Raw genomic sequence first — 22243 nt, forward strand, 5'->3', positions numbered from 1 at the left:
TAGTTTAATTGGTCCCCTTGGAAAGAGGCGGGGAGTAGGCATAAAAGCACAGCTCAAAACGAACTGAAATTGAATGCGAAGTATTGTTGTCTTCTTGAATGTATTTCTTTCATATCTGCTCTTTAGCTGATGCAGATAATTCTGGAAACTAGCTAACTATTCTTAGTTTCAGTTGTCGCCGTTGTCAGGTAACGGGCTAGTCCGTTCCCACCACACTGTATCAACGGTGTAACTAGCGATTATGCTACAGATATAGCAGCCTTGAATAAAATGTGAAAACTGAAGTTGTTTCCTGCAGCATTTGGTTTTTTTTTCAGTAAGAATTGCATACACAAATGAACTAAATTCAGCTGAAAAACAAACGCCACGACATGCGTTAGCCAACTACGTGTGAATTCGAGACAGCGCCGCGTCATCAAACTGTAGACGCATGAAAATGTAGACCAATGAAAATATAGACATATGTAAGAACCAGTTAAAATACTGGAGTGACGCGGTTCTTAGGGTCTAATCTTATGTATTGGATCATGGTTTATGAATGAAGATGAACACAGTACTGTCCACCGCGTAGGTAGCCAAAAATCATTCAGGCCTTTACTAACATAAGGCAGAGCCTGCAAAATGCCTATACAACGAAGAGCGAATGCGAAATCAACTGACAATAACGGGATTGAAAAAAAAATTAAAAGGTAAGTTAGCTAGTGAGCTACCTACCAAGCTATTTCTAGCTTGCATCGTTTTAATGAAAGAAAGTGGCGGGACACTCAAGTGACTCTCACATATCCACGTGAGGTATAGTTCACTTAATTAGCCAAGCCGGTATGACGGTAAGCTCACTGTCGAGCTGTCCAGATAAAAAGCTAGATAGCTGCTTATCGAAGGACAGCTCAGCACAGCCACAGCCTGGTCAACGAGACTAGTGGCGAGTTCATGACCACCAAGAACCTGCTCAAGTTGAAAGGTAGTTGGCCTGTTAATATCCCATTCTGCAAATGATGTGACAATCATGCAAGGCTGCGCAGCTGGATATTGGGCATCTTACTTGTAATGGTTTTTAGAAAAGCACAGTGTAAGAGAACTAATTACAGCCCCTAAGTGAATTAGTTATCCACTAATTTTTGACCATTTTGAACCCCGTTTCTGAGTTTTCATTTATAGCACGGAATTGCGCGTAATTTTCTTTCTGCTCATGTCAAGGGACAAAATAAAACTAAATATCTTTCAGTTCCGACCCATCCACTAGATGGCAATATTAGTACCTTTTTTCACAGTAGGTCTGCGTTAAGATGCAGGTCACAGAAGCAATCAAGCAGTCAACCTTTATCTGCAGAGCAAGAAATACAAACTTCGTTTTAATAAGGAAAACTTTTTTTTGCCGTGATTGTGATACATGAGAGAAAGAAATCAACAAATGATAGTTTCAAAACCATTTTCTCGAATTGAGAATAATTAGGGCAGGAAGTGTAATTATGTAGGTTTATGGGAACATTGCCTAATAATCTGTACATGCTTCTTGTTAATTAAAATAAACCTTTACTGGTTGGTACATACGCTTCTTGTCCCTGTGTCAGTCTTGGCAGGGCACTGGCTTGCTACCTCATGCACAGTTTTCCTCTTTGGAAAACAAATGGAATTTGTGAAGATTAAAGAATACAATTTTCTGACTTCAAAATTTTGTGACTTTTTTAATTGATTAGTTTTAATTGATTAATTGCCCAGCTTTACATGTCTGAAACCTGTCATTCCTGCAGGGGAAATGCTCACCGACAGGCCTCTTTTTGGAAAGGGCCCCGGAGTTTTCTACTGGTTTTGATAGCTTTTGTGGCATGTGGTGGAGCGGGCTGGCTGTACTTCAGCTTTGACAGTGACATCACAGAGACCCTTGTCCGGCAAGGTGAGGTCGTCCAGCAGCCAAGGGTTTTCAAGGTCCAGTGCTCTGAGGATTATGACAGTTACAAGCGCTACCCAGGTCAGTTAAGGCCCTTCATCGCTCTCAGGAAGTGGTCTGTTTTGCCCTCCTGTCTCATCATTCAAGATTTGTGTTTTTTAACGTGTGACTGGTTTTCGCTAAGTATGTACTATATTAGTGCAAAGACGCTGAGGTAAATTGAGGGATCTGATTTAATCTAAAACAGTAAAATACAATGTTCTTCAAAACTGTTTCAGAACGGTCTGTCTTCATTATTTTTAGCTGGTGAATTAGCAATGCTGCTGGCCTTAAGAGATCTTCCCGTGGTAAATGTGTGTAAATTAAGGTGAAAGAATTATGATGACATAAAATTTCTTCATGTGACATGAATCATGCCCATTGACTTTATCTTTACCCAGTTTTCCTTCAACCATTTTTGTACTTTCTCATTTTTCCCCTCCAATGGAAAAATGAGAAAATGAAATATGGAAGTAACAGTAAAGATTACCACATATATGGGAATGCTCATTTAAATTGTTATGAATGTTAAGCTGCAGAACAATAATATTTTAATACACATAACAGGGAAGAACAGGGTCCTGTTATGCTTTTATTGATGGAGGTAAAATGCATCAGTCTGGAACCTTGTTCTCCTCATAATTAAATGAATAAAAATGACCTCAGTCACCTGGTTTACAGCACTCTGGTAAACAATAGTATGCTGAGGGGCTCTTACAGAGATTGTCTGATTGTCCTTTGTAATGTTCTCTTTTCACTTAAAGACTGTATGGATTTATAGGTTTGAGACTGGGGTTATGTTGACTTGCACAGGGTAAAGTTGAAAATGTCTCTCAAGTGAATAGGCTGCTTGCTTCAAGCAGTTTACAAGTAAAATAAAAACAGTAAAGTGTGTAATTGAAATTAGGGTCTAATATGGCAAAACTGGATGGACAGTATATAGGCTATGGCAACTAAACCTGAGAAAGTCGGCTACCTGATCCAGCTTCAGGAGTAATTCAACAATCCATTTAGTTTACTTAATTGCCCTTTTCATGAGGTACATTTATGAGATCAATGATATAGCTGAAGGAGTTAAGATCTAACAAGAGTCCATTACAAATAAAATGGAGACAGTAGGTAATCATTTAGTGCTTGGTATTGTATTTTTGAATATGGAGCCTGAATTGTACCAGTAAGTGGTATGCTTATACAGTATGTGTTAGTGTATAATGTGGCTGCATTGTGCCAAAATGAGACGAAAATGCAAAATTGAAGGCGTACTTGCAAACGGACAAAAAGTACTCGCAAATGCTTTTGTTTGATCAAACCTTGGGGTGGGAAGATGACTCTTTATAATAAAACACTGCACAGTTACGAGTTGAAACTATGTGGCTGATATTACTCAAGTCAAAGAGACAATGCATGTGTAAAGAAGAGGATTGCAGCTGCTCGAGTGGTTGGCACAGGGCCTTAGATCACTGGTGCGTGATGGGCAGCCTTTACCTCCTCTCCACAGCTCTCCTGAGCTTCTCGCATATGGAATGTATTACCTCCACAACCACTTCAAAAGCACTAGCACCCCAAACATGGAGTACTCCTGAGTTAACAAGTGCTCCTGTGGCCCTAGTCCAGGCCACACATTTTCCATTGTCCATAAATCAACAAGAAGACAAAAATGCGTCCAGAATGAAAACACTATTAAAAAAGAGGCACTGGTGTTATATATCTTGTTGAAAGAAATATTTTTTGTTTGTTTGAGATCGTAGTATATTTTTCACAGCAATCACAAAGGGTGTAAATTATTCCACCCGAATGAAAGGAAAAGAAGACGTGCAACAGATATCTTATTTTGGATGAAACCATAATTCACAGACAAACCAGTTTTCACCTGTTGCTTTACACAGCTTGAGAAATGCAAAGGCATTACATTTTTGGTGTAAAAAACAACATGTTTTTCATGAACACATTACCTGCTGTGATGGGTCAGAGCCCCCCTCCTTCATGGCCAGAACCCCCCCCCCCCCTTTCTTTTCGTGTGACGTGACATGTCTTGCTCCCAGGTTGTACCCCCCAGACTTGTGGACGAGCCGTGACAGACAATGTAGTCACCCGTGAGGAGGCCGGGGGACTTAGGAGGTGAGGAAGTCCACTCTCTCACAGAGTGTCAGACAAAATTAATACACTCTTGTGGGCTGACCCACTTGCTCTCAGAGAAAGCCTTTTAAAGTCTCTTCTATGAAATCCCATGGCTTTGCCTGTGTGTGTGTCCACTTGCACTCAGCTTACCTGCCTATTCCTGTCTTCACCTGCAGGTTGGCAGACAGGGGGATGGCACTGGCGGGGTCTGATGGAGGTGTGAGTAGTCAACCTATAGAATAATATACCAGTAGAAAGCTACAAGTTTAACAGAGCCCATCTATTAAACAGACAAAGAATGATGAGTAGATGAAATGAGCAGTGTTTCTCTGTAATATCATGGTTCCTAGCTTAACAGAATCATTTCTCCTAGCTGATTTTGTATCATGAAGTTCAGAGGACTCTAATGGATAACCATTCCAGCATTGTACACTAGAGGGCAGACTGCTACAGGAGCCAGCTCTGTCAGTAATCGCTCCAGCCGTACCTTTTTACTTGTGAATATGCACTGGACCAGCAATTGTGTTTATGGAAATTTTTATACAGTGGGATCCCAGGTGAATTCCACAGCCTGTGGTCAGTGGAAGCAGTTGTGTCCCTGAGAAGTTGCTTTGTTCGGTAGCGCACTTCTCATTATCTTCCAAGAAAAGACTCCACTATGAAATATTAATGTATTGCTTCAGTTATGTATGTATTTGTATGGACAATAGTGAAAAAAGAGTGCCTGTCATAAATTACGCACATAGAGTAATATTATGCGAACCTGCTTGAATAATGTGTGCATTTCTCTGGGGTCTTGCATCATTATATTGTAGTGTGGTAATAGATACATTTTAATTTAAATGCACATTGCTTTGTGTTGCTGATGTTTCCCTGCATAACTGTAAAACTTAAACTCCCCCCAGGGGAACTGAGTGTTTGCAAGGTCACATATCCTCCTGTCATTTCAGTGGGTAACTGATATTTTTGACCCAGCCTTTAGAAAGTAGTTATTTTGTTATTTTGGAAGTCTTCTGTTTCTGTGCGTTTGGAGCATTTAAAATAGGATACAATTAAAGCAATTAAAACTGGTCCACCAAAAGACTGCAGTTTCAGACTTTTGTAGTGTCTCATATCATATTGGACTGAATGGCCTCGTTACTTCATTTCCTTCAGGCTGCAGTAATTTGCGGTAAAAAGGAAAGCTCCAGGTGAAAGCTGAGCTTTGGAGATCAGCAACTGCTAAGCCTAGATGAGTCAGGGTTCCAGCATGCTCAGCCTCTGAGCTCTTACTTTAAAAATGTGCAATCCTGGAAAATCCAGGTCTGGTGCATAATTGTAGTTGATGATGAATTATTATTCACGCCAGGGGTAGGAAACCTAAGTGAGACCAAGGCCCAGCATTGTGACCCTTTAAAAACTGTGTGGGTATTAGCTGTGGCATTGATCAATGTAAAATTTCTTTGTAAAAGAAATAAAGGAACTGAAATATTTTTAAACTGAATGGTAAATGGTAAATGAATATCCTGGGTTGGATCACAGTTGTTAACTAATTGTGCGGTTACTTGAACAGACACAAACAACCATTCAAAGTTTGTGATATTTTTCTTTAAAAACGGATACTTTCACCAGTATGAAATATCCTTCACTGTTGTTCTGATTGGACAAACATTGCTTTGTGTATTAATGTAGAGGCTGTAGCTTTAAATTGTGGTTCTTATCCTTTCACTGAGAAAACACAACTGGCCAACCTTTTACAATAATCGATAAAGGACCTTTAAATTCTTTATCTAGCTTTAGCAATTTAAGCCACCCTTTTACCTGGTATTACCTATTGCAATACTACAGTTGTAAAATAAATTCCTGACATTAGCTATATACTACTCTCTTAGAGCGGCTTCATGAAAACACTCACTGGGCTGAAGTTTGCCCACAAGCAATTAAGCAAGAATCCTCGGAGTGTTGAGAAGTGCAGATATTTGTAGATATCGGGCCTCAAAAGTAAGGTGGATCCAGCCTAAGATTGAATTGACCTTGAATGACATCTGGTGAAATTTCAGTTTTAACCTGACTCAATCCAAAGGTCCATAAAGATTCATAAATCCAAGTCTGACCTGGCCCAACTTGTGCTAATCATAAATGTGTACTTTTTACCCCACAAATATTAGCACACTTGTATATATATATATATATATAACACAATGTAATATGTATGATGTATTAAAATTGCAAGTTTGGTTATTGAAGATAGCAGCAATTTTTTTTAATTTAGGTACCTAAAAGCAAACAGAGCACTTTTCATAGAAGATACTGCACTTATACCCTAAACGACTCAATTTAAACTGTCAAGATGCCATCAGAAAATGAAAGCATGTGATGCAGCCTAAAGCTGGTGGTGAGCATGTTATAGTAGAAAGGAAGTCCTGGTCTTTCTACTGTTTTAGTTCTTGCATATTTTGCCCTGTAGAAAATGGAAGGTACATTCACTGTTAACCACCAAATCAATGTTTTTCTGTCTCTCAGATTTTCCCTTTGAGCTAATTGCCACCAGAGCACATTTCCCGATAAGCTGTCTTTTAGATAATTATGTCAGATTCTATTTTTGTCCAGCAACAACTAACCAACACGCTGCCCTGTGGTCATTTGACATGAGAGCATCAAAGAATAATAATAATAATGCAGCATGAAATGTTTCAGGCTACAACGGTTAGTCATTGGCCAGTTTTTCTTAAGTGCATATTCTCTTTGAAATATTTTACATTAACATACTCCAGCCAAATGTGGCCCAAGTGGGGGTCCTTAATGATATTTTTAGCCTGACCTGATTCAAACCTGATGATCGAAACTCCAGTATAAGTGGGTTCTAACAGGGCTTTAGCTGGGTGAGGGGGACATTCTTGTGGTTTTGAGGATGTTTTGCATAAACAGATTTGGAGAGTTCGTGAATGACCCTGCTGTTTTCCACCCTGCAGCTGAATGCAAAGTGTTTGCTTACTGAGTGTGAAGGTATTTAATGAAGGGGGGGGGTTGCTGACTGCAGGGAGGGAGCCTCTTTCACAACGTGATCCATTTACTGTGTAGTGAGTCAATATAGGTGATCCAGGGACAGCTCACTGAAATGCAGGTTCTCTCAGATTAACTTGTGGTAGAGCTTGAATGGCGCTACGCTCACACTCACTGGTTTGGGAGTGTTGTTAGCCTGTTCTGACACTGTTGCTCATCTAACTTGAATGGATACATTTATATTCTATTGTGCTAGAAGTCGCTCTGGATAACAGCATCTGCTAAATGCATGTAAAATAATGTAATAGGTAACCTGGCTTTCGTGCCTAGGTACTTTCCTGCCTAGTATTCCATTATTTTTCAATAGGACACTCACAAAACCTGTGCAAAATAATATCTTGACAATTTATGTCTTTTCTCCTGCCAAGATGTCCACATACCTATACATATATATCACTTGCCTGTATCTCCTTCTGTTAAAATTTGTGTGATGTGCCACAGCCTTAAAGCTGTAATTGAAAACTGTACCTTATCAGCCAGGCCCAGATAGGTTCACCTAGAGAAGGTGTGGTTGGTTGAAGTGGCCTGAGGCAGCAAGACAGCAGTCTGGCTGAGTTTGGCTGAACCACAGTAGAACCTGATCTATCCTTTTTTTCACCAGTATAACATTTATATCAACATTTGGTTTGACAGTATCTTCACAGAAACCAACTCCCACTCTGTGGGTTTTATGATAAGGGATCAAGTCAAAATCCTAATGCACAGAGCTTGATTTTTTTCATTGTTTTCCATATCTTCCCATCCAGGCTTCCATTTTGGATTTACATTCTGGGGCCCTGTCAATGGGGAAGCAGTTTGTGAACATCTACAGGTGAGGGAAAACTGATCTCAAACAGATCATCTGGATGCTTTGTGATTTCCCTGTCTGACCACCCCATTTCCTTTGGTTTGGCCGTTTGTATGTTTTCTCTATAGATCAAAGAACATCACTGCGGGGAATTCAGATTTTAAATCCGAGGGTTTCTTCACGCAGAGCATGATAATCTTGCCACAAAACCCTGTCCTCCCCGCGGAGGCCGGTCTGATTGTTGTTTACTGTTTCTGCTGCCTGCTCACGCTCTGGAACATTCCCTGTTGGCCCATCTCTGTTCCCTGTCCATGTCCCAGAGCTCAGGGTCATGACGACCGACGGCCTTAAGTTCCCCAAAGCAAGGCTGCGACAGCTGTGTATTTCATTGGTTATGACAATGTCACACAGTTGGCTGTGTGTCGATCCAGCCACCACTCGCATACTAATTATGGCTCCTCATTAATGGTCGATAATCAGGTAGCTAACGTGTTTATGCAGTAGCTATTTTTAAGTCTTGGTGAATAACTCTTACAGTGCCGGGTCCATTTTACCATTGGTAAAGTAATTTCCACTCTCTTTCCCTTCCTCTCTGTTGGTCTAGGTATTTTGGGGAGCAGATAAAGGAAGTATTTTCTGAGGAGGACTTCCAGCTCTACCGGTATGCTGATCACTGATCATACTTCTTTTCATGCATCCTTCAAGTGTGAAGTGTGATTCATTAGTAACCTTGTGGGCAGATGCTTGGGTGATTTACATTCAAGATGAACACATGTTGTTTTTCTCATGCACATTCAGATTATAAGGTTTTCTATGTACGTCCATCTCAGGGCAGTGCGAGCGAGGATTCAGGGGGTGATAGCAGAGACGTTTGGACTGGACCCCGCCCGCATGTACCTCACCAAGCCCACCTTCTTCTCCCGCATCAATAGCACCGAGGCCAAGACCACTCATGATGAATACTGGCATCCACACATCGACAAGGTAGCACACGTGCACAGACACACACACACACTCGCACTCATACCACATACACATATACCTAGTTATGGACATTCAGTGAGAAGTGCACTGGCATAAGTCTCCTGCATACACTGACAGCGCTTACATTCACCTCTCTGCTTAGCACATACAAACACACACTGAGGCAAGGCACATTGCACTCTATGCATCCAGACAGCCTCCTGCAATCTGTTCCCTCTTGTATTCTAGATCTTAACTGTGTCAAAAACAAGGGATGCCTAATATTATGCACTTTTATGTGTACGCATAATTACAAGTTGAAGTCCATAAAGTAAAGTGAGAGCAGACAAAAAAGGTAAACTGAATGGCTTTGATTGTTTAGCTAGATTTCTCAACAAAGGTTTCTTAATATGACAAAACAATAAAAGAAAGTTGAATCAAGGTAATTTCAAAGCTGTATAGATACTATACCACAACAAAACCCAAATAGCATACCTTTATTTATTTATGGATTTATTTTGTGCAAACATTGTACTCTTTAATAGAAAGTAAACAGATTTGATCAAATTAAACTTCAAAATTCTTTCCCCCTTTGAATTGCCTGTTTAAAGTAGTTTCATTTAGGCCTGTTATGTTCGTCTGCTGTTCAGTGCTTTTTGTTGGCGGCAATGAAGCATTGATCTTTAAAAATTGTAAAGTAAGTTCTATTTATGTTTAAAACAGCCAGTGGGAAAAATTAGATGAAGGGTTTGTTTTGTTTGAGTCTCTGACAACTTGTGTTTGCTTGCAGTTCTTACCTTAGTTACCTTAAAACATAACATAATCACCCTTTTAGACATTAAAGAGATCACTTTGCTGTCTTTTACAAATTGCTCACTTGCTACACACAATGCCAGTGTTTCATAGTCTGGTCCTGCACATTGTCACTGGTATAGATGAGCTCCCAGTGAATCAGGCTTGAATTATAAACACTGACCTGGATTTGACATTGACAAGTATCTGCAGTTAGCTCTTTGTTACAGATATGGTCTGCTGGATGTATGTTTGATCAAAAGGTAAAGGTATGTCTACAGGTTATTTCTATTTATTTAAGCTCCTTACACAATACAGACGCATTCCATTTTGTTGATTAAGAGTAATTTGTTTTCCGTAGGGTCTAGAGCAACTTTACTTAGCACATAACCCCATCTAATGGCACATATCTTTCACAAAGAAAATGGAAAATGAAATTTAGGTATGTCAAACAGATTTCAGTATCTGCTCAGATTAATTATTGAGTAAAAAGCAGTGCATATGGTGTGTCTGGAGAACTACAGCTACAACAATTGTTGTTTATTTTTTGGGTTAGTTTCACTCTTCTGAAAAAAAGTTTCTAGAATTTTTAGATATCCCCTGGTCAGCTACCAGCCTCTTTGTTTGGGGCTCAATTATTTGCTGCGTTTTTATTATTCTTTTTTTGTTGCTTGCCAGATGCCCTCATCCAGTGTGATGTTCACAGTTCTTGTTTATACAGCTGGATACTTACAGAAGCAATTCTGGTCAAGCACTGTGCTCAAGGGTATTACGATAGCTCCCCGCTAGGGAACTGAGCCTGCAGTGTTTCACTTACATGTCTAATTTGTCAGCCAAACCATGTGCTGCCTGCATGTGGCTATATCACCTCTGTCTGATTTCTTTTAGGTTTTCATGTTTGCCCATACAGTTGAACAAACTGAAGCAAAATAGGACAACTTTCTTTCGCCTAATGCTTAATTGCTCCTAGTCAACCCAACTTAAATCTAAATATTTTCATGTCTCTCAGGTATCAATTGTCTTTGTCTTTGTCATTGTCATTGGTCAAACACTTGAAATTGTCCTGTACACTGTGGAAGTTTACCTAAATTAGTTCAGTTATCTGGATAGAGTTACTGTAATGGTGTCAGCACTTGCAAGATCATTTTGTTTCATAAACATAGTACATGATGATTATGATAATTATGCTGTTACATTCTTGGATGCTGCATCCAAGGTAGCATCCTTAGGTGAGATCCTTAAATGTTTGCACTGAGGCTACATTACCATAATTGTACCATAACAGTTACAGATAAACTAGATAACGTGTCTTTAATATTAAGGAGTTTTCAGAATTTCTTATTAAAAATATTAACTTAAGAATTGAGTTTGTCCAAATTAAGGATTTTTTGAAGGATACAGATGTTAGCTGGCTGTGAATATGCAAGCCACTTTAGCTACTCACTGCAATTCATTATCTTAAAGAAGTATATTTTCTCTGTTTATATGTGTGAGCAGTAAATATAAGGTATCTGTAGGAATGAAATTTGGTGAAAAGGTCCTTGTTTTTCTTAGTCATGGAGATCTGTGGTTTTCGCTTCCTTTTGGTTCTTGACGATCAAATTTGACTAGCTAATTTGATGGGTAATTAAATCATCTGCGGTTTCCGAGGTTAATGAAAGGTATCTCTGTAGCCTGTGGGGTTGCAGCTCCTCTAGATATTTGGTAAAATCACTTCCAGCGATGTCTTTAATGTTTCAGCCCTCACTACTGTGTTCATTTCCTGCAGGTGACGTATGGCTCCTTTGACTACACGTCATTGCTGTACCTGTCAGACTATGGCAGTGACTTCGGTGGGGGGCGCTTTATCTTCATGGACACAGATGGTAACCGAACTGTGGAGCCTCGTGCAGGTGAGAAGGGTGTAGTGCATATAGTATAGAGGAGTGAACTGTCCAGTTTTTCAGCACTTTTCAGATCTATACTATAGTATTACACATAATGTGTGTAATATTCAGTCTCTGCTAGAGTTTTAAAATATGGTACATGTTTAAGAGTAAGGAGAAACTTGAGGGGAAAAGGTGGATTGTGTTTTAACTAGCTCAGCTAGCTGAGACTAGCTGTCTCCAGGGAATGGTGTCTTTCCCACGGTATTAAAATAGATTCCAGGTTCTCCCTCACCACAGATGATTCTCACATATCAAGACAGTCTTAAGGTGAGGGAGAACCACGAGAAGCTGCCCTGTTTAGCAAAACATGTATCTCCCCTGTGGTACCATGGACAGAGGACCTGTGAGGAATTTCTAGCTAGTGAAATGATACAGAAATACCTGCCCACTGTATACTCCTGCTGACCCTCAAAAAAAATAGTGGAATGCTATGGAGAGTGATGTAAACATGGGGGGCCTTGAAACAGTTCCCTGCATTCATGCTTTTGAAGAAAAAAAGCAGTGCTGCTTCTGCTCGTCTGTGTGTGGATTTCCATTTTGCTGCAAACTCCACTGTACACTCAACTATGTCTTGTGACAAGTAAATATTGACTGCTGTGGGGCGGGAAATGTAAGTAGAGAAAACATTTTTTTAAGGCGATGACAAGGACATGCCATCATTTCAGATAACGCAGGCACTGAGGTGTGGAGGTGGCCAAGGCTCCTCAAAAAAGGATGAATGCAGCATTTGTTTTCTTTTGTGTAGCTTGCAGTGTACAGCTGGCAATTGTGGCAGTTATAAGGACAAAAATTTACTATTTGCTGCTGCTCAACAGGATAGTGCTCACCTGATTATGGAGATTATGGAGACACTGACTGGCACAAGGATTAACAACAAAAATAGCTGTGGAGCAGAGCAAGGGGGACAAAATCACATTGAAGGGAATGCTTTGCAAAGACATGTGCATCCTTAGTACAGAATGTCCCAGTAAACATATCTGATAAAATTAGTAAAACAGATAGCTCATAAAGTTTCATTAAAATTTAACAGATGTACCTAACCTGGCTATGCAAAATCTCAGTCTTAAAATGTTCAAGTCAGGTCCATATTTAATGTTTCCAGTTGGGAAATTGCTCACAATAAATGTAATTAAAATGTACCTCTTTGACATCCAGATTCCCATGGTTGAGTACACAGGAGAGCATAGCTTCACCGTTTTTTTAAGAGAATTCAGCAACTTCATTATTCTTCTCCATGATAATGAGCATGCCGTTCATGATCTCTTAGCAGAGACACTCTGGGTAACCCTTTAACAATAGCAGATTATAGTGAATAATAGATTACACAGTACAAGTCAACCATTTGGACACACCTGATTAAGGTAACGTGAAACATGCACTCAAAGACATTTTGATCTAAAGACGTATGCTTAAATACTTGAAATTTGTTTCTTAGATAAATATAAATAGTGAAGTTGATGCCGATGTCTGGATTTCTTTCCAAAAATAAAGGTAATTAAAAATATATAAGAGAGTTTTGATTTGTTTATAACACTTTTTTGGTCACTGCATAATTCCGTTTGTGTTATTTCATAGTTTTGATGTCTTTACGATTATTCTAAAATGTGGAAAATAGCAAAAATAAAGAAGGAAAACTGTGTCCAAACTTTTGACTTTGGCACTTCATGTCACTCATGGAGACACATCTCCAGCGCTCCGCTCCACTCCAAGCATAGGCACATTTTTAGAAAACTTTTGAAAACTCTCACACTGCACAAGATTTTACTGAAATGTATGCATTGGAGAAGCAAAGGAAATTCAGTTTTCACAGGTGAAATTTTGCGACTGTAGCAGTGTTGCGGCCCGGATGAGAAAGTTAGGTTGTATGAGGTAAAACAAGGCAGAGAGGCGGTGCTTTCCTACTCTTCCTCTCACAGTCCGCAATTGACAGAATGGGAGTTTCGCCTGAGGCTGCTTAATCGATGTTGATTGGAGTTACCAATGCCAGGTGCTCACCAACTGTTTGAGACAGAGATTTTAATGTATGAAGTGGGCAGGCAAGCTATCCTCTTTGAAGTGGTAATAGTAGTAATTAACGATTGAAATCTGAGCTGTTGTGACTCCATGCTGCTTGAGTTTGTTGGTGGAGTTAGCGTCTGAATAGCATCATATTTTCCTACAGTTTATTTGAAATGTTAACTCACTAGAAGACAGGCTGCCAGGCTGGCCAGGCGGGAGGCGGGAGATGAAGGGCATATGGCAGCTTTTGACCAAAAGATTCGTTGGCCTGTTTTCAACTATGCAGTCCTGTTTTACCTAAGAAACTTAAGACATGTGTCACGTTGTCACAATCATAAAAGAGAATGTCATTTCAAACATGGTTTATGCAGCATTTTAGGAATAATGCTGTTAACTAAAGCAATTTTACATCCTTTTGGTGTCCAGTATTATGGACTTATAATAGGTAGGCAATTATTTTGATGAAATAATGAACAATGAATAATAGTGTCATCTATTGATAAGTCAAAACCAGTGGGCACAGAGTAAAAACTGTTTCTACGGTTACCAATAGAATTATCCATTAAAAGTGAGGTCAGTGAGAGTATTTTAGAATGATGTATTTGCATTCATATTTCAGGGATTTGGTGGCAGTGCTGCACTTCAATTTGTGTAATGTTATATTTTTCCTTTCAGCTATAACTATTGACAAGCACATTGTTTAAGCAGATTCCAAACCCTGTTGAACTGTAGCTGTGCTTTAATTTAATTTTCATTCTAAGCAGACACATAAAAAGAAAATCTATAGATGGTTGAGCAGTCAATTGTATGAGTCTTTAAATAACATCCCTTCTTATCGACATTATACTTGTCTGAGGTAAGCTACAGTGGCTCTTTTTTAAAGCAAAATAATATGTAGTGCTAGACCAAGGACCATTCTACATGCTTTTACTCTGAGTGTGTAAATCCCTAGGTAGGTTAACTCAGGTGGTAGCCAAACTGAAGTCTACTTTGGCTAGACTGGTATGGTGAGACATTACACCAATACAACAAGCGCACATGTACACAAAACTTAAATAGAATAGGAATATGAAGAAATAAGAGAGGCGCCACATTTGGGTTGCAGTCATGTCACTGGTGGTTTGAATTTGATTTTGGTCTGTAAAAAAATAACCAAGTGTATTGCTGTGGGTTATCCATTTGTGAAGTTACCATGATGGTCTTCCTGGGTTTCTGTTTGATGAAGACATATTTTGTACTCTCAAGCACTGTTTGATTATCAGCAAGAATAAGTTTCCATACCTTATATTGGTTTACTCACCTCAGGTTGTGCCAGTATAATCAGTATAAATATGTAGCATCTAGAGTGGTGGAGAATGTCATAACTGACCTGGAGGCCTTAGAGACTGTAGTGTACTTAGTGTGACCAGTATATGCCCCAGCTGTGCGTGCAATGATGTGATCGCACTTGCACAAAACCACGGTTTGTCTCATATATTGGTTTGATTCTCTCATACGCTTTGTTACCTTCTTTTAAAAAATGAATGTTGTTGCTTTAGGCTCAGTTACAGTGTTTAATGATGCATAATGATCAGAATCAAGCATTTTTGCCTTGTGAACTTTTGCATTCCATAAGTAATGGAAGGAAGCATGTTCCCTTTCATTCAGCACTGTTGTTTTCCCAAGGCATGGTCCACTCCATGGACAAACTTGTACTATGTATAGTAATTTATTTCAAACAAAGATGGGTATTTTGTACATATTTCTCTTGGTGAATCATGAGGTGAATAGTGGTATGGTGGCATGGAGTGTAACTGGGTGTAATCATGACAGATAGACATTAACAAGAAAGTAAAGAAAGAAAAAAACAACAACATCCAAACCAATCAGAAAAACTGCCTGGAAAATGGTCAGTAGTGCTTTGTGGCTGTGAAGCTTTGAACTTAGTATAATTATGTTGTCTAAGACATCCCTAACCTAGGTTTAGGAGACCCCTTATTTGGGTTTCCTTCTTTTATGGTAAAAATCATAAAAACAGCAATTACAAAGACAGTTTTTAGTTAACAGTTGTTTCTGTTCCTTTTTGTCTTCATCGCATTAGCTTGGGAATGATTTTAGCTCATGCTGTACGTTGACTATGTGTTCTGTGAGGAGTAAATGCCATAGCCCAAGGATGCAATCTCATCATTGCCGTTTGTGGATGGAAATGACCTTTTGGGATTTGAGTTCTGTGACGCACATTATCATTTGAATAGTTCTTCTCTGGAAATATGTAGCAATTTTCAAAATGCATTTACAATTACCTTCAACAAACTAATGAACACTTAATGACTGCAAATGTTTCTGCAAGAGTTATCATACAGCACAATTTACTTTGAAAACAGGACATATTTGATGTTAGTTTTTTTTTTTTCCATTTTTTGTAATGTTCATTTTACTGTTTGTTTATCTTTTTCAATTTAAATACTCAAGCATCTGGTTTGTGTATCTTTTTTCACTCTCAGCAGTTATTCATGTAAGTAGTTTACAGCAGCCTTAAAATCAAGCCTTTCCTGTTTTTATTCACTGTTGTATTTTTAATGCAGTGTACTGCATGTGCTTTATGAAAGAACTGTTAAATACCATCACAGCCCCATGTTCATCCTTGTATTTGGAACATGGTCCACATAAGGTATCAACAGATGGGCTGAACTTCTGCATCTAAGCCCTTTACGAGCAGGCTGAATCTGGGGACACGAATGTGTCATTTTTAGATGCAAAGACAAGAGTGCTTAATAACAAAGTTAGCTGTTTTGAGCTGAATTGAGCTGTGGCTATGCATATCTAACTAGCTGTAGGCTGAGAGAATTAGTTCTGGGTTTGCGATGCTACATGGCTAATAATTAACTTTCCGTACACTTTGTGACATAGTGAGCTATAGTAGTACAGTGTCAAATCGTTCACCTGAAACATTTCCGTGCCCTATTTATTTGAATCTGTTATTGCAGCATTTTCCAGTGCTTCAGGGAACCTACCTAAACATGTCTTCAGTGGACAGGGCAGAATGTATTCTCGCTGGCTACTAGAGTCAGATGTGAGGCTGTGCACTCTGCTTACAATTGCAGCTTTTGTGTTACCTAGATATGGAAATGAATGGAATGGAAATTCTACTGTCACTTACATTGCGGTATTTTTTTTTACTGCATTGCTTGATTGAAGCCACGCATTCGATATTTACATTTAACTTCAATGTGAACTGCGATTCCCTACTATCTATTCCCATCCTTGTCATTATTTCTTGGCCTGGTTCACTTGGAGATCAAGGGAACGGTCGTGAGCCGTGTTCGAAACCTCTTTTTTAAATCTACCTGGCTCTTCAAAACTTCAGTTCTCTCCGAACGTCCCACATTCTCAGACTTTCAGGTTTTAGACCCCAAGTACGGAGATGTCACGTAGCCTGAAACGTCCCAGCTGTGTCCGCGCCTGAGCTAACGCATACTGTATGAAACGGCGGTAATATCCTGGGGCTGGCGTCTCGCTGCTCTGTGCAGCCGTCTCTTTGGTTCAGCGCTCGCTTGTGTTTTATTCTAGGCTGTAGTGTAGAGTGGAGCATCAGTCATGAGCAGTGACGGCGTCCTTCGGATGAGAACAAACAGAGGAGACAGTGTGTGACGGACTAATGCAAATACAGATGCGGCGCTTTTGCTGTTCATTTTTTTTTTTTGAAACACTCTTGCATTGTGGCGGCTCGAAAACAAATGGCACAGACCTTTATCATTTATATAAAGGCAAAAAAAAAGAAGCCGTGCAAATCCAGAATCACTGCGGTACGGTCTCGCGACTGAGAGAAAGCAGTTGTGTTTCTTCCAATTTGCTTTACACAATTTATTTAAAATCATATTTTAAAAAATAAAAATAGTGGTTTTGACAAATCCTGACCTACCCTGAAGTTCAATGTAAAGCGTTCATATTCGGGTTCCAAAAATAGAATGTATGTGATATCACATTGAGTTACCAGACATGCTTGTCTAATGAGATTGTGAACATTAGAATGGTAATTACTGGTCATGGAGATAATGACGGTGGATGGTCTGTAATTATGACTACAAAGAGACAGTCAGCCCCAGCTCATGCTGAGGGGAGTGACAGCACCAGGGGAAAGGAGAGAAGGACAAGTGGAGAAGCAGAGGGCAAAGGAGGGGAGAAAGTTTGAAGGGCAAGAGTGGGTGAGGAGAGATGGGAATGAAGGAATGAACCAGAAGAGGACTGATAAATGTGCAGAGCCAAGGAAAAAAAAAAGAGGAATGAGAGCAGGAGTCATGAGTGCACCCTCCACCACAGCCTTTCAGGAAAGTGTCTGGGGCAAGGTTGTCAGAGAATGGACATAGCGCTAACACAGAGCACTGTGGCTACTCAGGCAGAGAGCTTATTCGTCTGTAGTCTAGAGTGAAAATGAATGGTTATATATTTTTTTTAAACTACTTGACTCCCACAGTTCTTTCTGTTGATACTACAGGACACACACTCACATCTGCAACACATTTTTTTTCTATTGGTAACTATTGCTGGAATTCTTAAGTGCATTTGCAGTTCTTTTTGGAGCATATGAGGAAAAAAAGTGAATTCTGTGTTGCTGTGGCGCTTTTTGTTATTTTCTGAGACCAAAGTCTTCCCTTAACGTTATTCGTTAGACTGACCTCTGAATCTTATGAATTGCGTGTTTTAATGTCACAGGAAACCAAATGCATTCGAATAGCTGTAATTTTGTTTTTAGATTTTTACCCCTGAGTAATCCATCATGTGATGTTGCTTGTGCTTTTGTTTTTGTTTGCTTGTGTGCATTTGTGCGTGCAGCTCTACGTTTGATTGTTTGGACTAGTGCATTTGTAAATTTTTATTGCCGTGATTTCATGTACAAGAGTCCAACGAATAGGCAGTCAACAAACTGACAACATTAAGAACTGTGCATTTTTAAAATAAAATAATAAATCAAGGCAGATTAAATAGACCTGCTATAAAGTCAGCTAAATATCATCATTAGTAATATATTTCACAAAACATCAACATGCACAAGGATTTTTAATAGGAAAACAGGTATTTTATGAGATTGCATTACAAACAGATTGTTATCCTACACTTTGAACATATTCTGTATTCTTTTACTTTGAATACATGCTTTTTCAGTACAGTTCAGTCCCTAAACTTACGCAAAAGGAAATTAAACTACACTGAATCATTCACGCTGTCACCAACCACAAGACTACTGAAATATTCAAACACCCTGCACTTCAACACTTATTAATGGAAAGGGAATTACACATTTGTGGATTAACTAGAGGTGAAATCAGACAGGGAGCAATATACGAATGAGCTGAGGTGATTACTCCTCATTTTTGTAAGTGGAAATGGGACAGGCATGTAACCACAGGCCAGATTCTGACTTGAGTTTTTTAAATGACTCATGCACCTGATTAATAAAGAGAATTTGGACACAAAGTGCTCAAGGGTACCTCTCAGATTCAGTGTGGTAGCTGTACACTTGAGGTGAGGTTTCATGTAAAAAAGCTATTCATAATCATTTGTAGGATCATTCATAGTTTTTCCTGTATTGGCATTTAAGCAATTAACTGATTTTTTTTTTCCAATGTAGCCATATAGCTATATATTTAAAAAGCAAGTTACAGAAAAGGCCTAAATGGCATAAATGGTGTTTATGCTCAGATTAATTTTATGACAACTAACAGTTACACTTGTGCGTATATTTACTGTCAATTTGAAATATTCTTTGGTATTGTCATTTTAATATTTTTGCATTTTGTGCAGTTGCTGATGAGATCATCTATGGTGTTGGGGCTCCACATACATGGGAAAAACTGCTTCGCTGCCCCCTGCTGCAGTGACATTATGGATTTCTGTTGCTTTCATCAGGGTTCTTTGCTAAACAACATTATTGCAGAAAAAGTTAATGAAGTTAAACCTTATATTCCAAAATTAGCTATCATCGTCCAATGTTGGTCCTATAGGGGATGTCAATTAGTGAGCAAGCACTTTAACATATTATGAATGGGTAATTCCAAGGATTTCAACGAAACTTCTCATTGATGTGGAAGAGATGTATAATTACATCTCTTCCAAGAACATTTGGATTTTTCTATGGAATAGGCACCACACAATTTTGTGTGTTGATTACATTTACACGTGTAATACCTTAAAATACTGCAGATTAGGAAAATCGAATCATAGTGCCTGTCTTTGAAACCCACATGACTCAGTTTTGAATGATTGTGGTACAAGCAATTAATCTAATGTTTAGCTGCAAAACAGTATGCATTTGAAAATGACCATTGACTGCATAAAGGTACTACTACTACTGCAAAAATGTTTGCAAACTGGCTTTCGACTGTGTAATTTTGCCCAGCAGTTCCAAGTCACAATAAAGCCCTATGTGCCAGAACATAATCACCACTTGCAGGGCTGTAGTTATTTACTCTTTACAAAGAAACAAATGAGTTTTTTGATGTCAGATGGGCAATGGTGTTTTCATTTAGCTGTTTGAATCATTTCTGCGCTTCTCTGCAGAGGAGGCCTATGTTGCCATCCTCTGTTTTAGCCCTTTTGCCTCTTTTTGGTCCCAGCTTACTTCCCTTCACCCAGATCTCATTACTACGCTCCGCTTAATGTGCATTTTCTCCTTCGTCCTCTAGGTCGGGTGTCTTTCTTCTCGTCTGGATCGGAGAACCTCCACCGTGTCGAAAAAGTCAGGTGGGGCACACGCTTCGCCATCACCGTTTCCTTCACATGCGACCCGGCCCATGCGATCACCGACCCAGCCCTGCCTTAGGCGTGCTCAGGGTCACACACTGCCCCTTGCTGGCTGGGAGGACTTCCTGGAGAACAGGCACAGAGCATGGGCAAAAGAAAGGAGGTATACTGGTTAATACTGATGAGTGGCGCCAATACAGGCAGTACATTTTTTGTTGTCTTTGTTAATAAAAAGAAAATGCAGAGTAAACGTGAGTGCAAAAGAAATAAGTCAGAGAATGATCCTGTGGAGCTCTTTCTTTCCCGTCCTTTGCTGAAGGATTTGCTTCCTTTTCACTCCAAAGCTTGCCTCATTAGTGAATGTACTGCAACATGGTCAGATGGGTATATTTTATGTTTTGTAGTAACATTTCTTTTCTCGCTGCTGTATGTCAGTGCACCAATTATTTTTTTCCTTTCTTGCCATTGTTAGTTTCTCACTGGCTGTCATGAGGAGAAGGAAAAAAAAACTGAATAAGAGCACAAATTATTTCAAAGAATTTGCGGTTAAAGAGGTGGGGTGACACAGGGAAAATGGATAGAGCTAATTCATCTCTCTTAAAACTCTGGAGTAAAGAACCCTTCTGGACCATCTTCCCTAGAGTGACGTCAATCAATCAATGAGTCAATTAGCTGAGTCCTTGCCTACATTTTTGCATGAACAAAGCACCAAGTGCTGAGGGAAGAATTTTTTTGTGAACAAACTGAAAAGCTGAACATGTTTAGATTTCTTCTGTGTATATATTAGTCAAAGAAGTCTAATATTTGTGCTTTGTTTAGGATATTTTGAGAGTTCAAAGCAGGCATAGTAGCCTGTTTTAATACTCATGAGGCCCATTTCAGCCCTGGTGCTGATATGCACTAATGGGGCTCTAACTTAACCAGTCGTGGGAAGAATTACAACATGTATTTGTAGAGGCAAGACAATGGTCTTCTTTTATTACACTTTTTCCCTTTGTTGGAACTGCCAACTGACACAGTAGAGGTTAACCAAACACCTCATGTAGACCTTGAGTTACACATCTGCAAAAAGGAAAAAAAAAAAATCACAGTAAAACGATAACTTAAAAAAGCAGCATTAACGCATCCATAAATTCATGACTGAAGCTCAATTGTAATACAGATGCTGTCATCTCTGCTCTGGTTTCGCTACTTTTTATGTGACCTGCTGCCCCGTCGTGTGCTCTGATGTTCTTACTAGTGGTGTTGTTTCCACTCTGTTAACTAATTATCGTGTAAAGTAAACAGAAGGATATGGATGGCAGTGCGGGCTTCATGTGTGTCGTAGGACCAATCATATGATACCCTTCAGAGGGCTTGTTTCCAGTCAGTGGTCTTCCCCATTCTGTAATTTATGAACTTTCCTATATACAGTTAGAATGGGACACTATAATCTGATTCACAACCATGGTAAGTGATTTTACGTCTTGTTGGTAACCAGGCAGGGCATTAAGTGCTTATCCATTCCTATCCCACACCAACACACTTAATTTAATTTCTTCAGATTTTGATTATGGATCATGCATTCTTAGTCAAACAAAACCCAGCATTTAAGGAGCCTATCATCTATTGAATAATGTCATTCTGGAGTAGTTTCTAATATTAGACACACAGTGAGAATTAAGAGCTTATGTGTGAATTTTCAAGTTTGACATGAGGTAACAATTCATATATTGCAATTTAATGTGTGTATGTGGTGCATGGGCAAAAAGGAACTGTGCAAAACAGTTCTGGTCTTATGACCATACAAGGTGTATAGGCTTATTGTAGTATACACACCTTTATTTATGATTGTGAGGTGTATGTTCATGCTTTTAATCAACACAGACTTTAATAATTTAGGTTTAACAATTAGGTCTGAGATCTCTGGTTTGACATGAGAAAGGCAACACAAACAAATGCCACTGTTTCATAAATGCTGCTTATCAA

The 22243-nt window shown here is 39.2% G+C and overlaps 1 protein-coding gene across 1 annotated transcript; it reads left to right on the forward strand.

Moving 5' to 3' along the window:
* Positions 1-535: 535 nt before the first annotated feature.
* On the forward strand, positions 536-20527 carry uts2r2 (urotensin-2 receptor 2). Its single transcript, XM_036545527.1, has 9 exons — positions 536-689; positions 1752-1969; positions 3970-4045; positions 4222-4264; positions 7834-7898; positions 8479-8535; positions 8705-8858; positions 11398-11521; positions 20218-20527. The coding sequence occupies exons 1-9, from the start codon at positions 622-624 to the stop codon at positions 20352-20354; spliced, it is 942 nt and encodes a 313-aa protein (XP_036401420.1). The 5' UTR covers positions 536-621; the 3' UTR covers positions 20355-20527.
* The last annotated feature ends 1716 nt before the right edge of the window (positions 20528-22243 follow it).

This window comes from Megalops cyprinoides, chromosome 1, assembly GCF_013368585.1.
Source record: "Megalops cyprinoides isolate fMegCyp1 chromosome 1, fMegCyp1.pri, whole genome shotgun sequence".
NCBI classification, from domain to species: domain Eukaryota; kingdom Metazoa; phylum Chordata; class Actinopteri; order Elopiformes; family Megalopidae; genus Megalops; species Megalops cyprinoides.

Coding starts and splice junctions, on each gene's coding strand:
- uts2r2 (XM_036545527.1), top strand. CDS start 622: ATGCCTATACAACGAAGAGCGAATGCGAAATCAACTGACAATAACGGG. Junction 4,265..7,833: donor TGGCGGGGTCTGATGGAGGT/GTGAGTAGTCAA, acceptor CTTCCCATCCAG/GCTTCCATTTTGGATTTACA. Junction 8,859..11,397: donor GGCATCCACACATCGACAAG/GTAGCACACGTG, acceptor CATTTCCTGCAG/GTGACGTATGGCTCCTTTGA.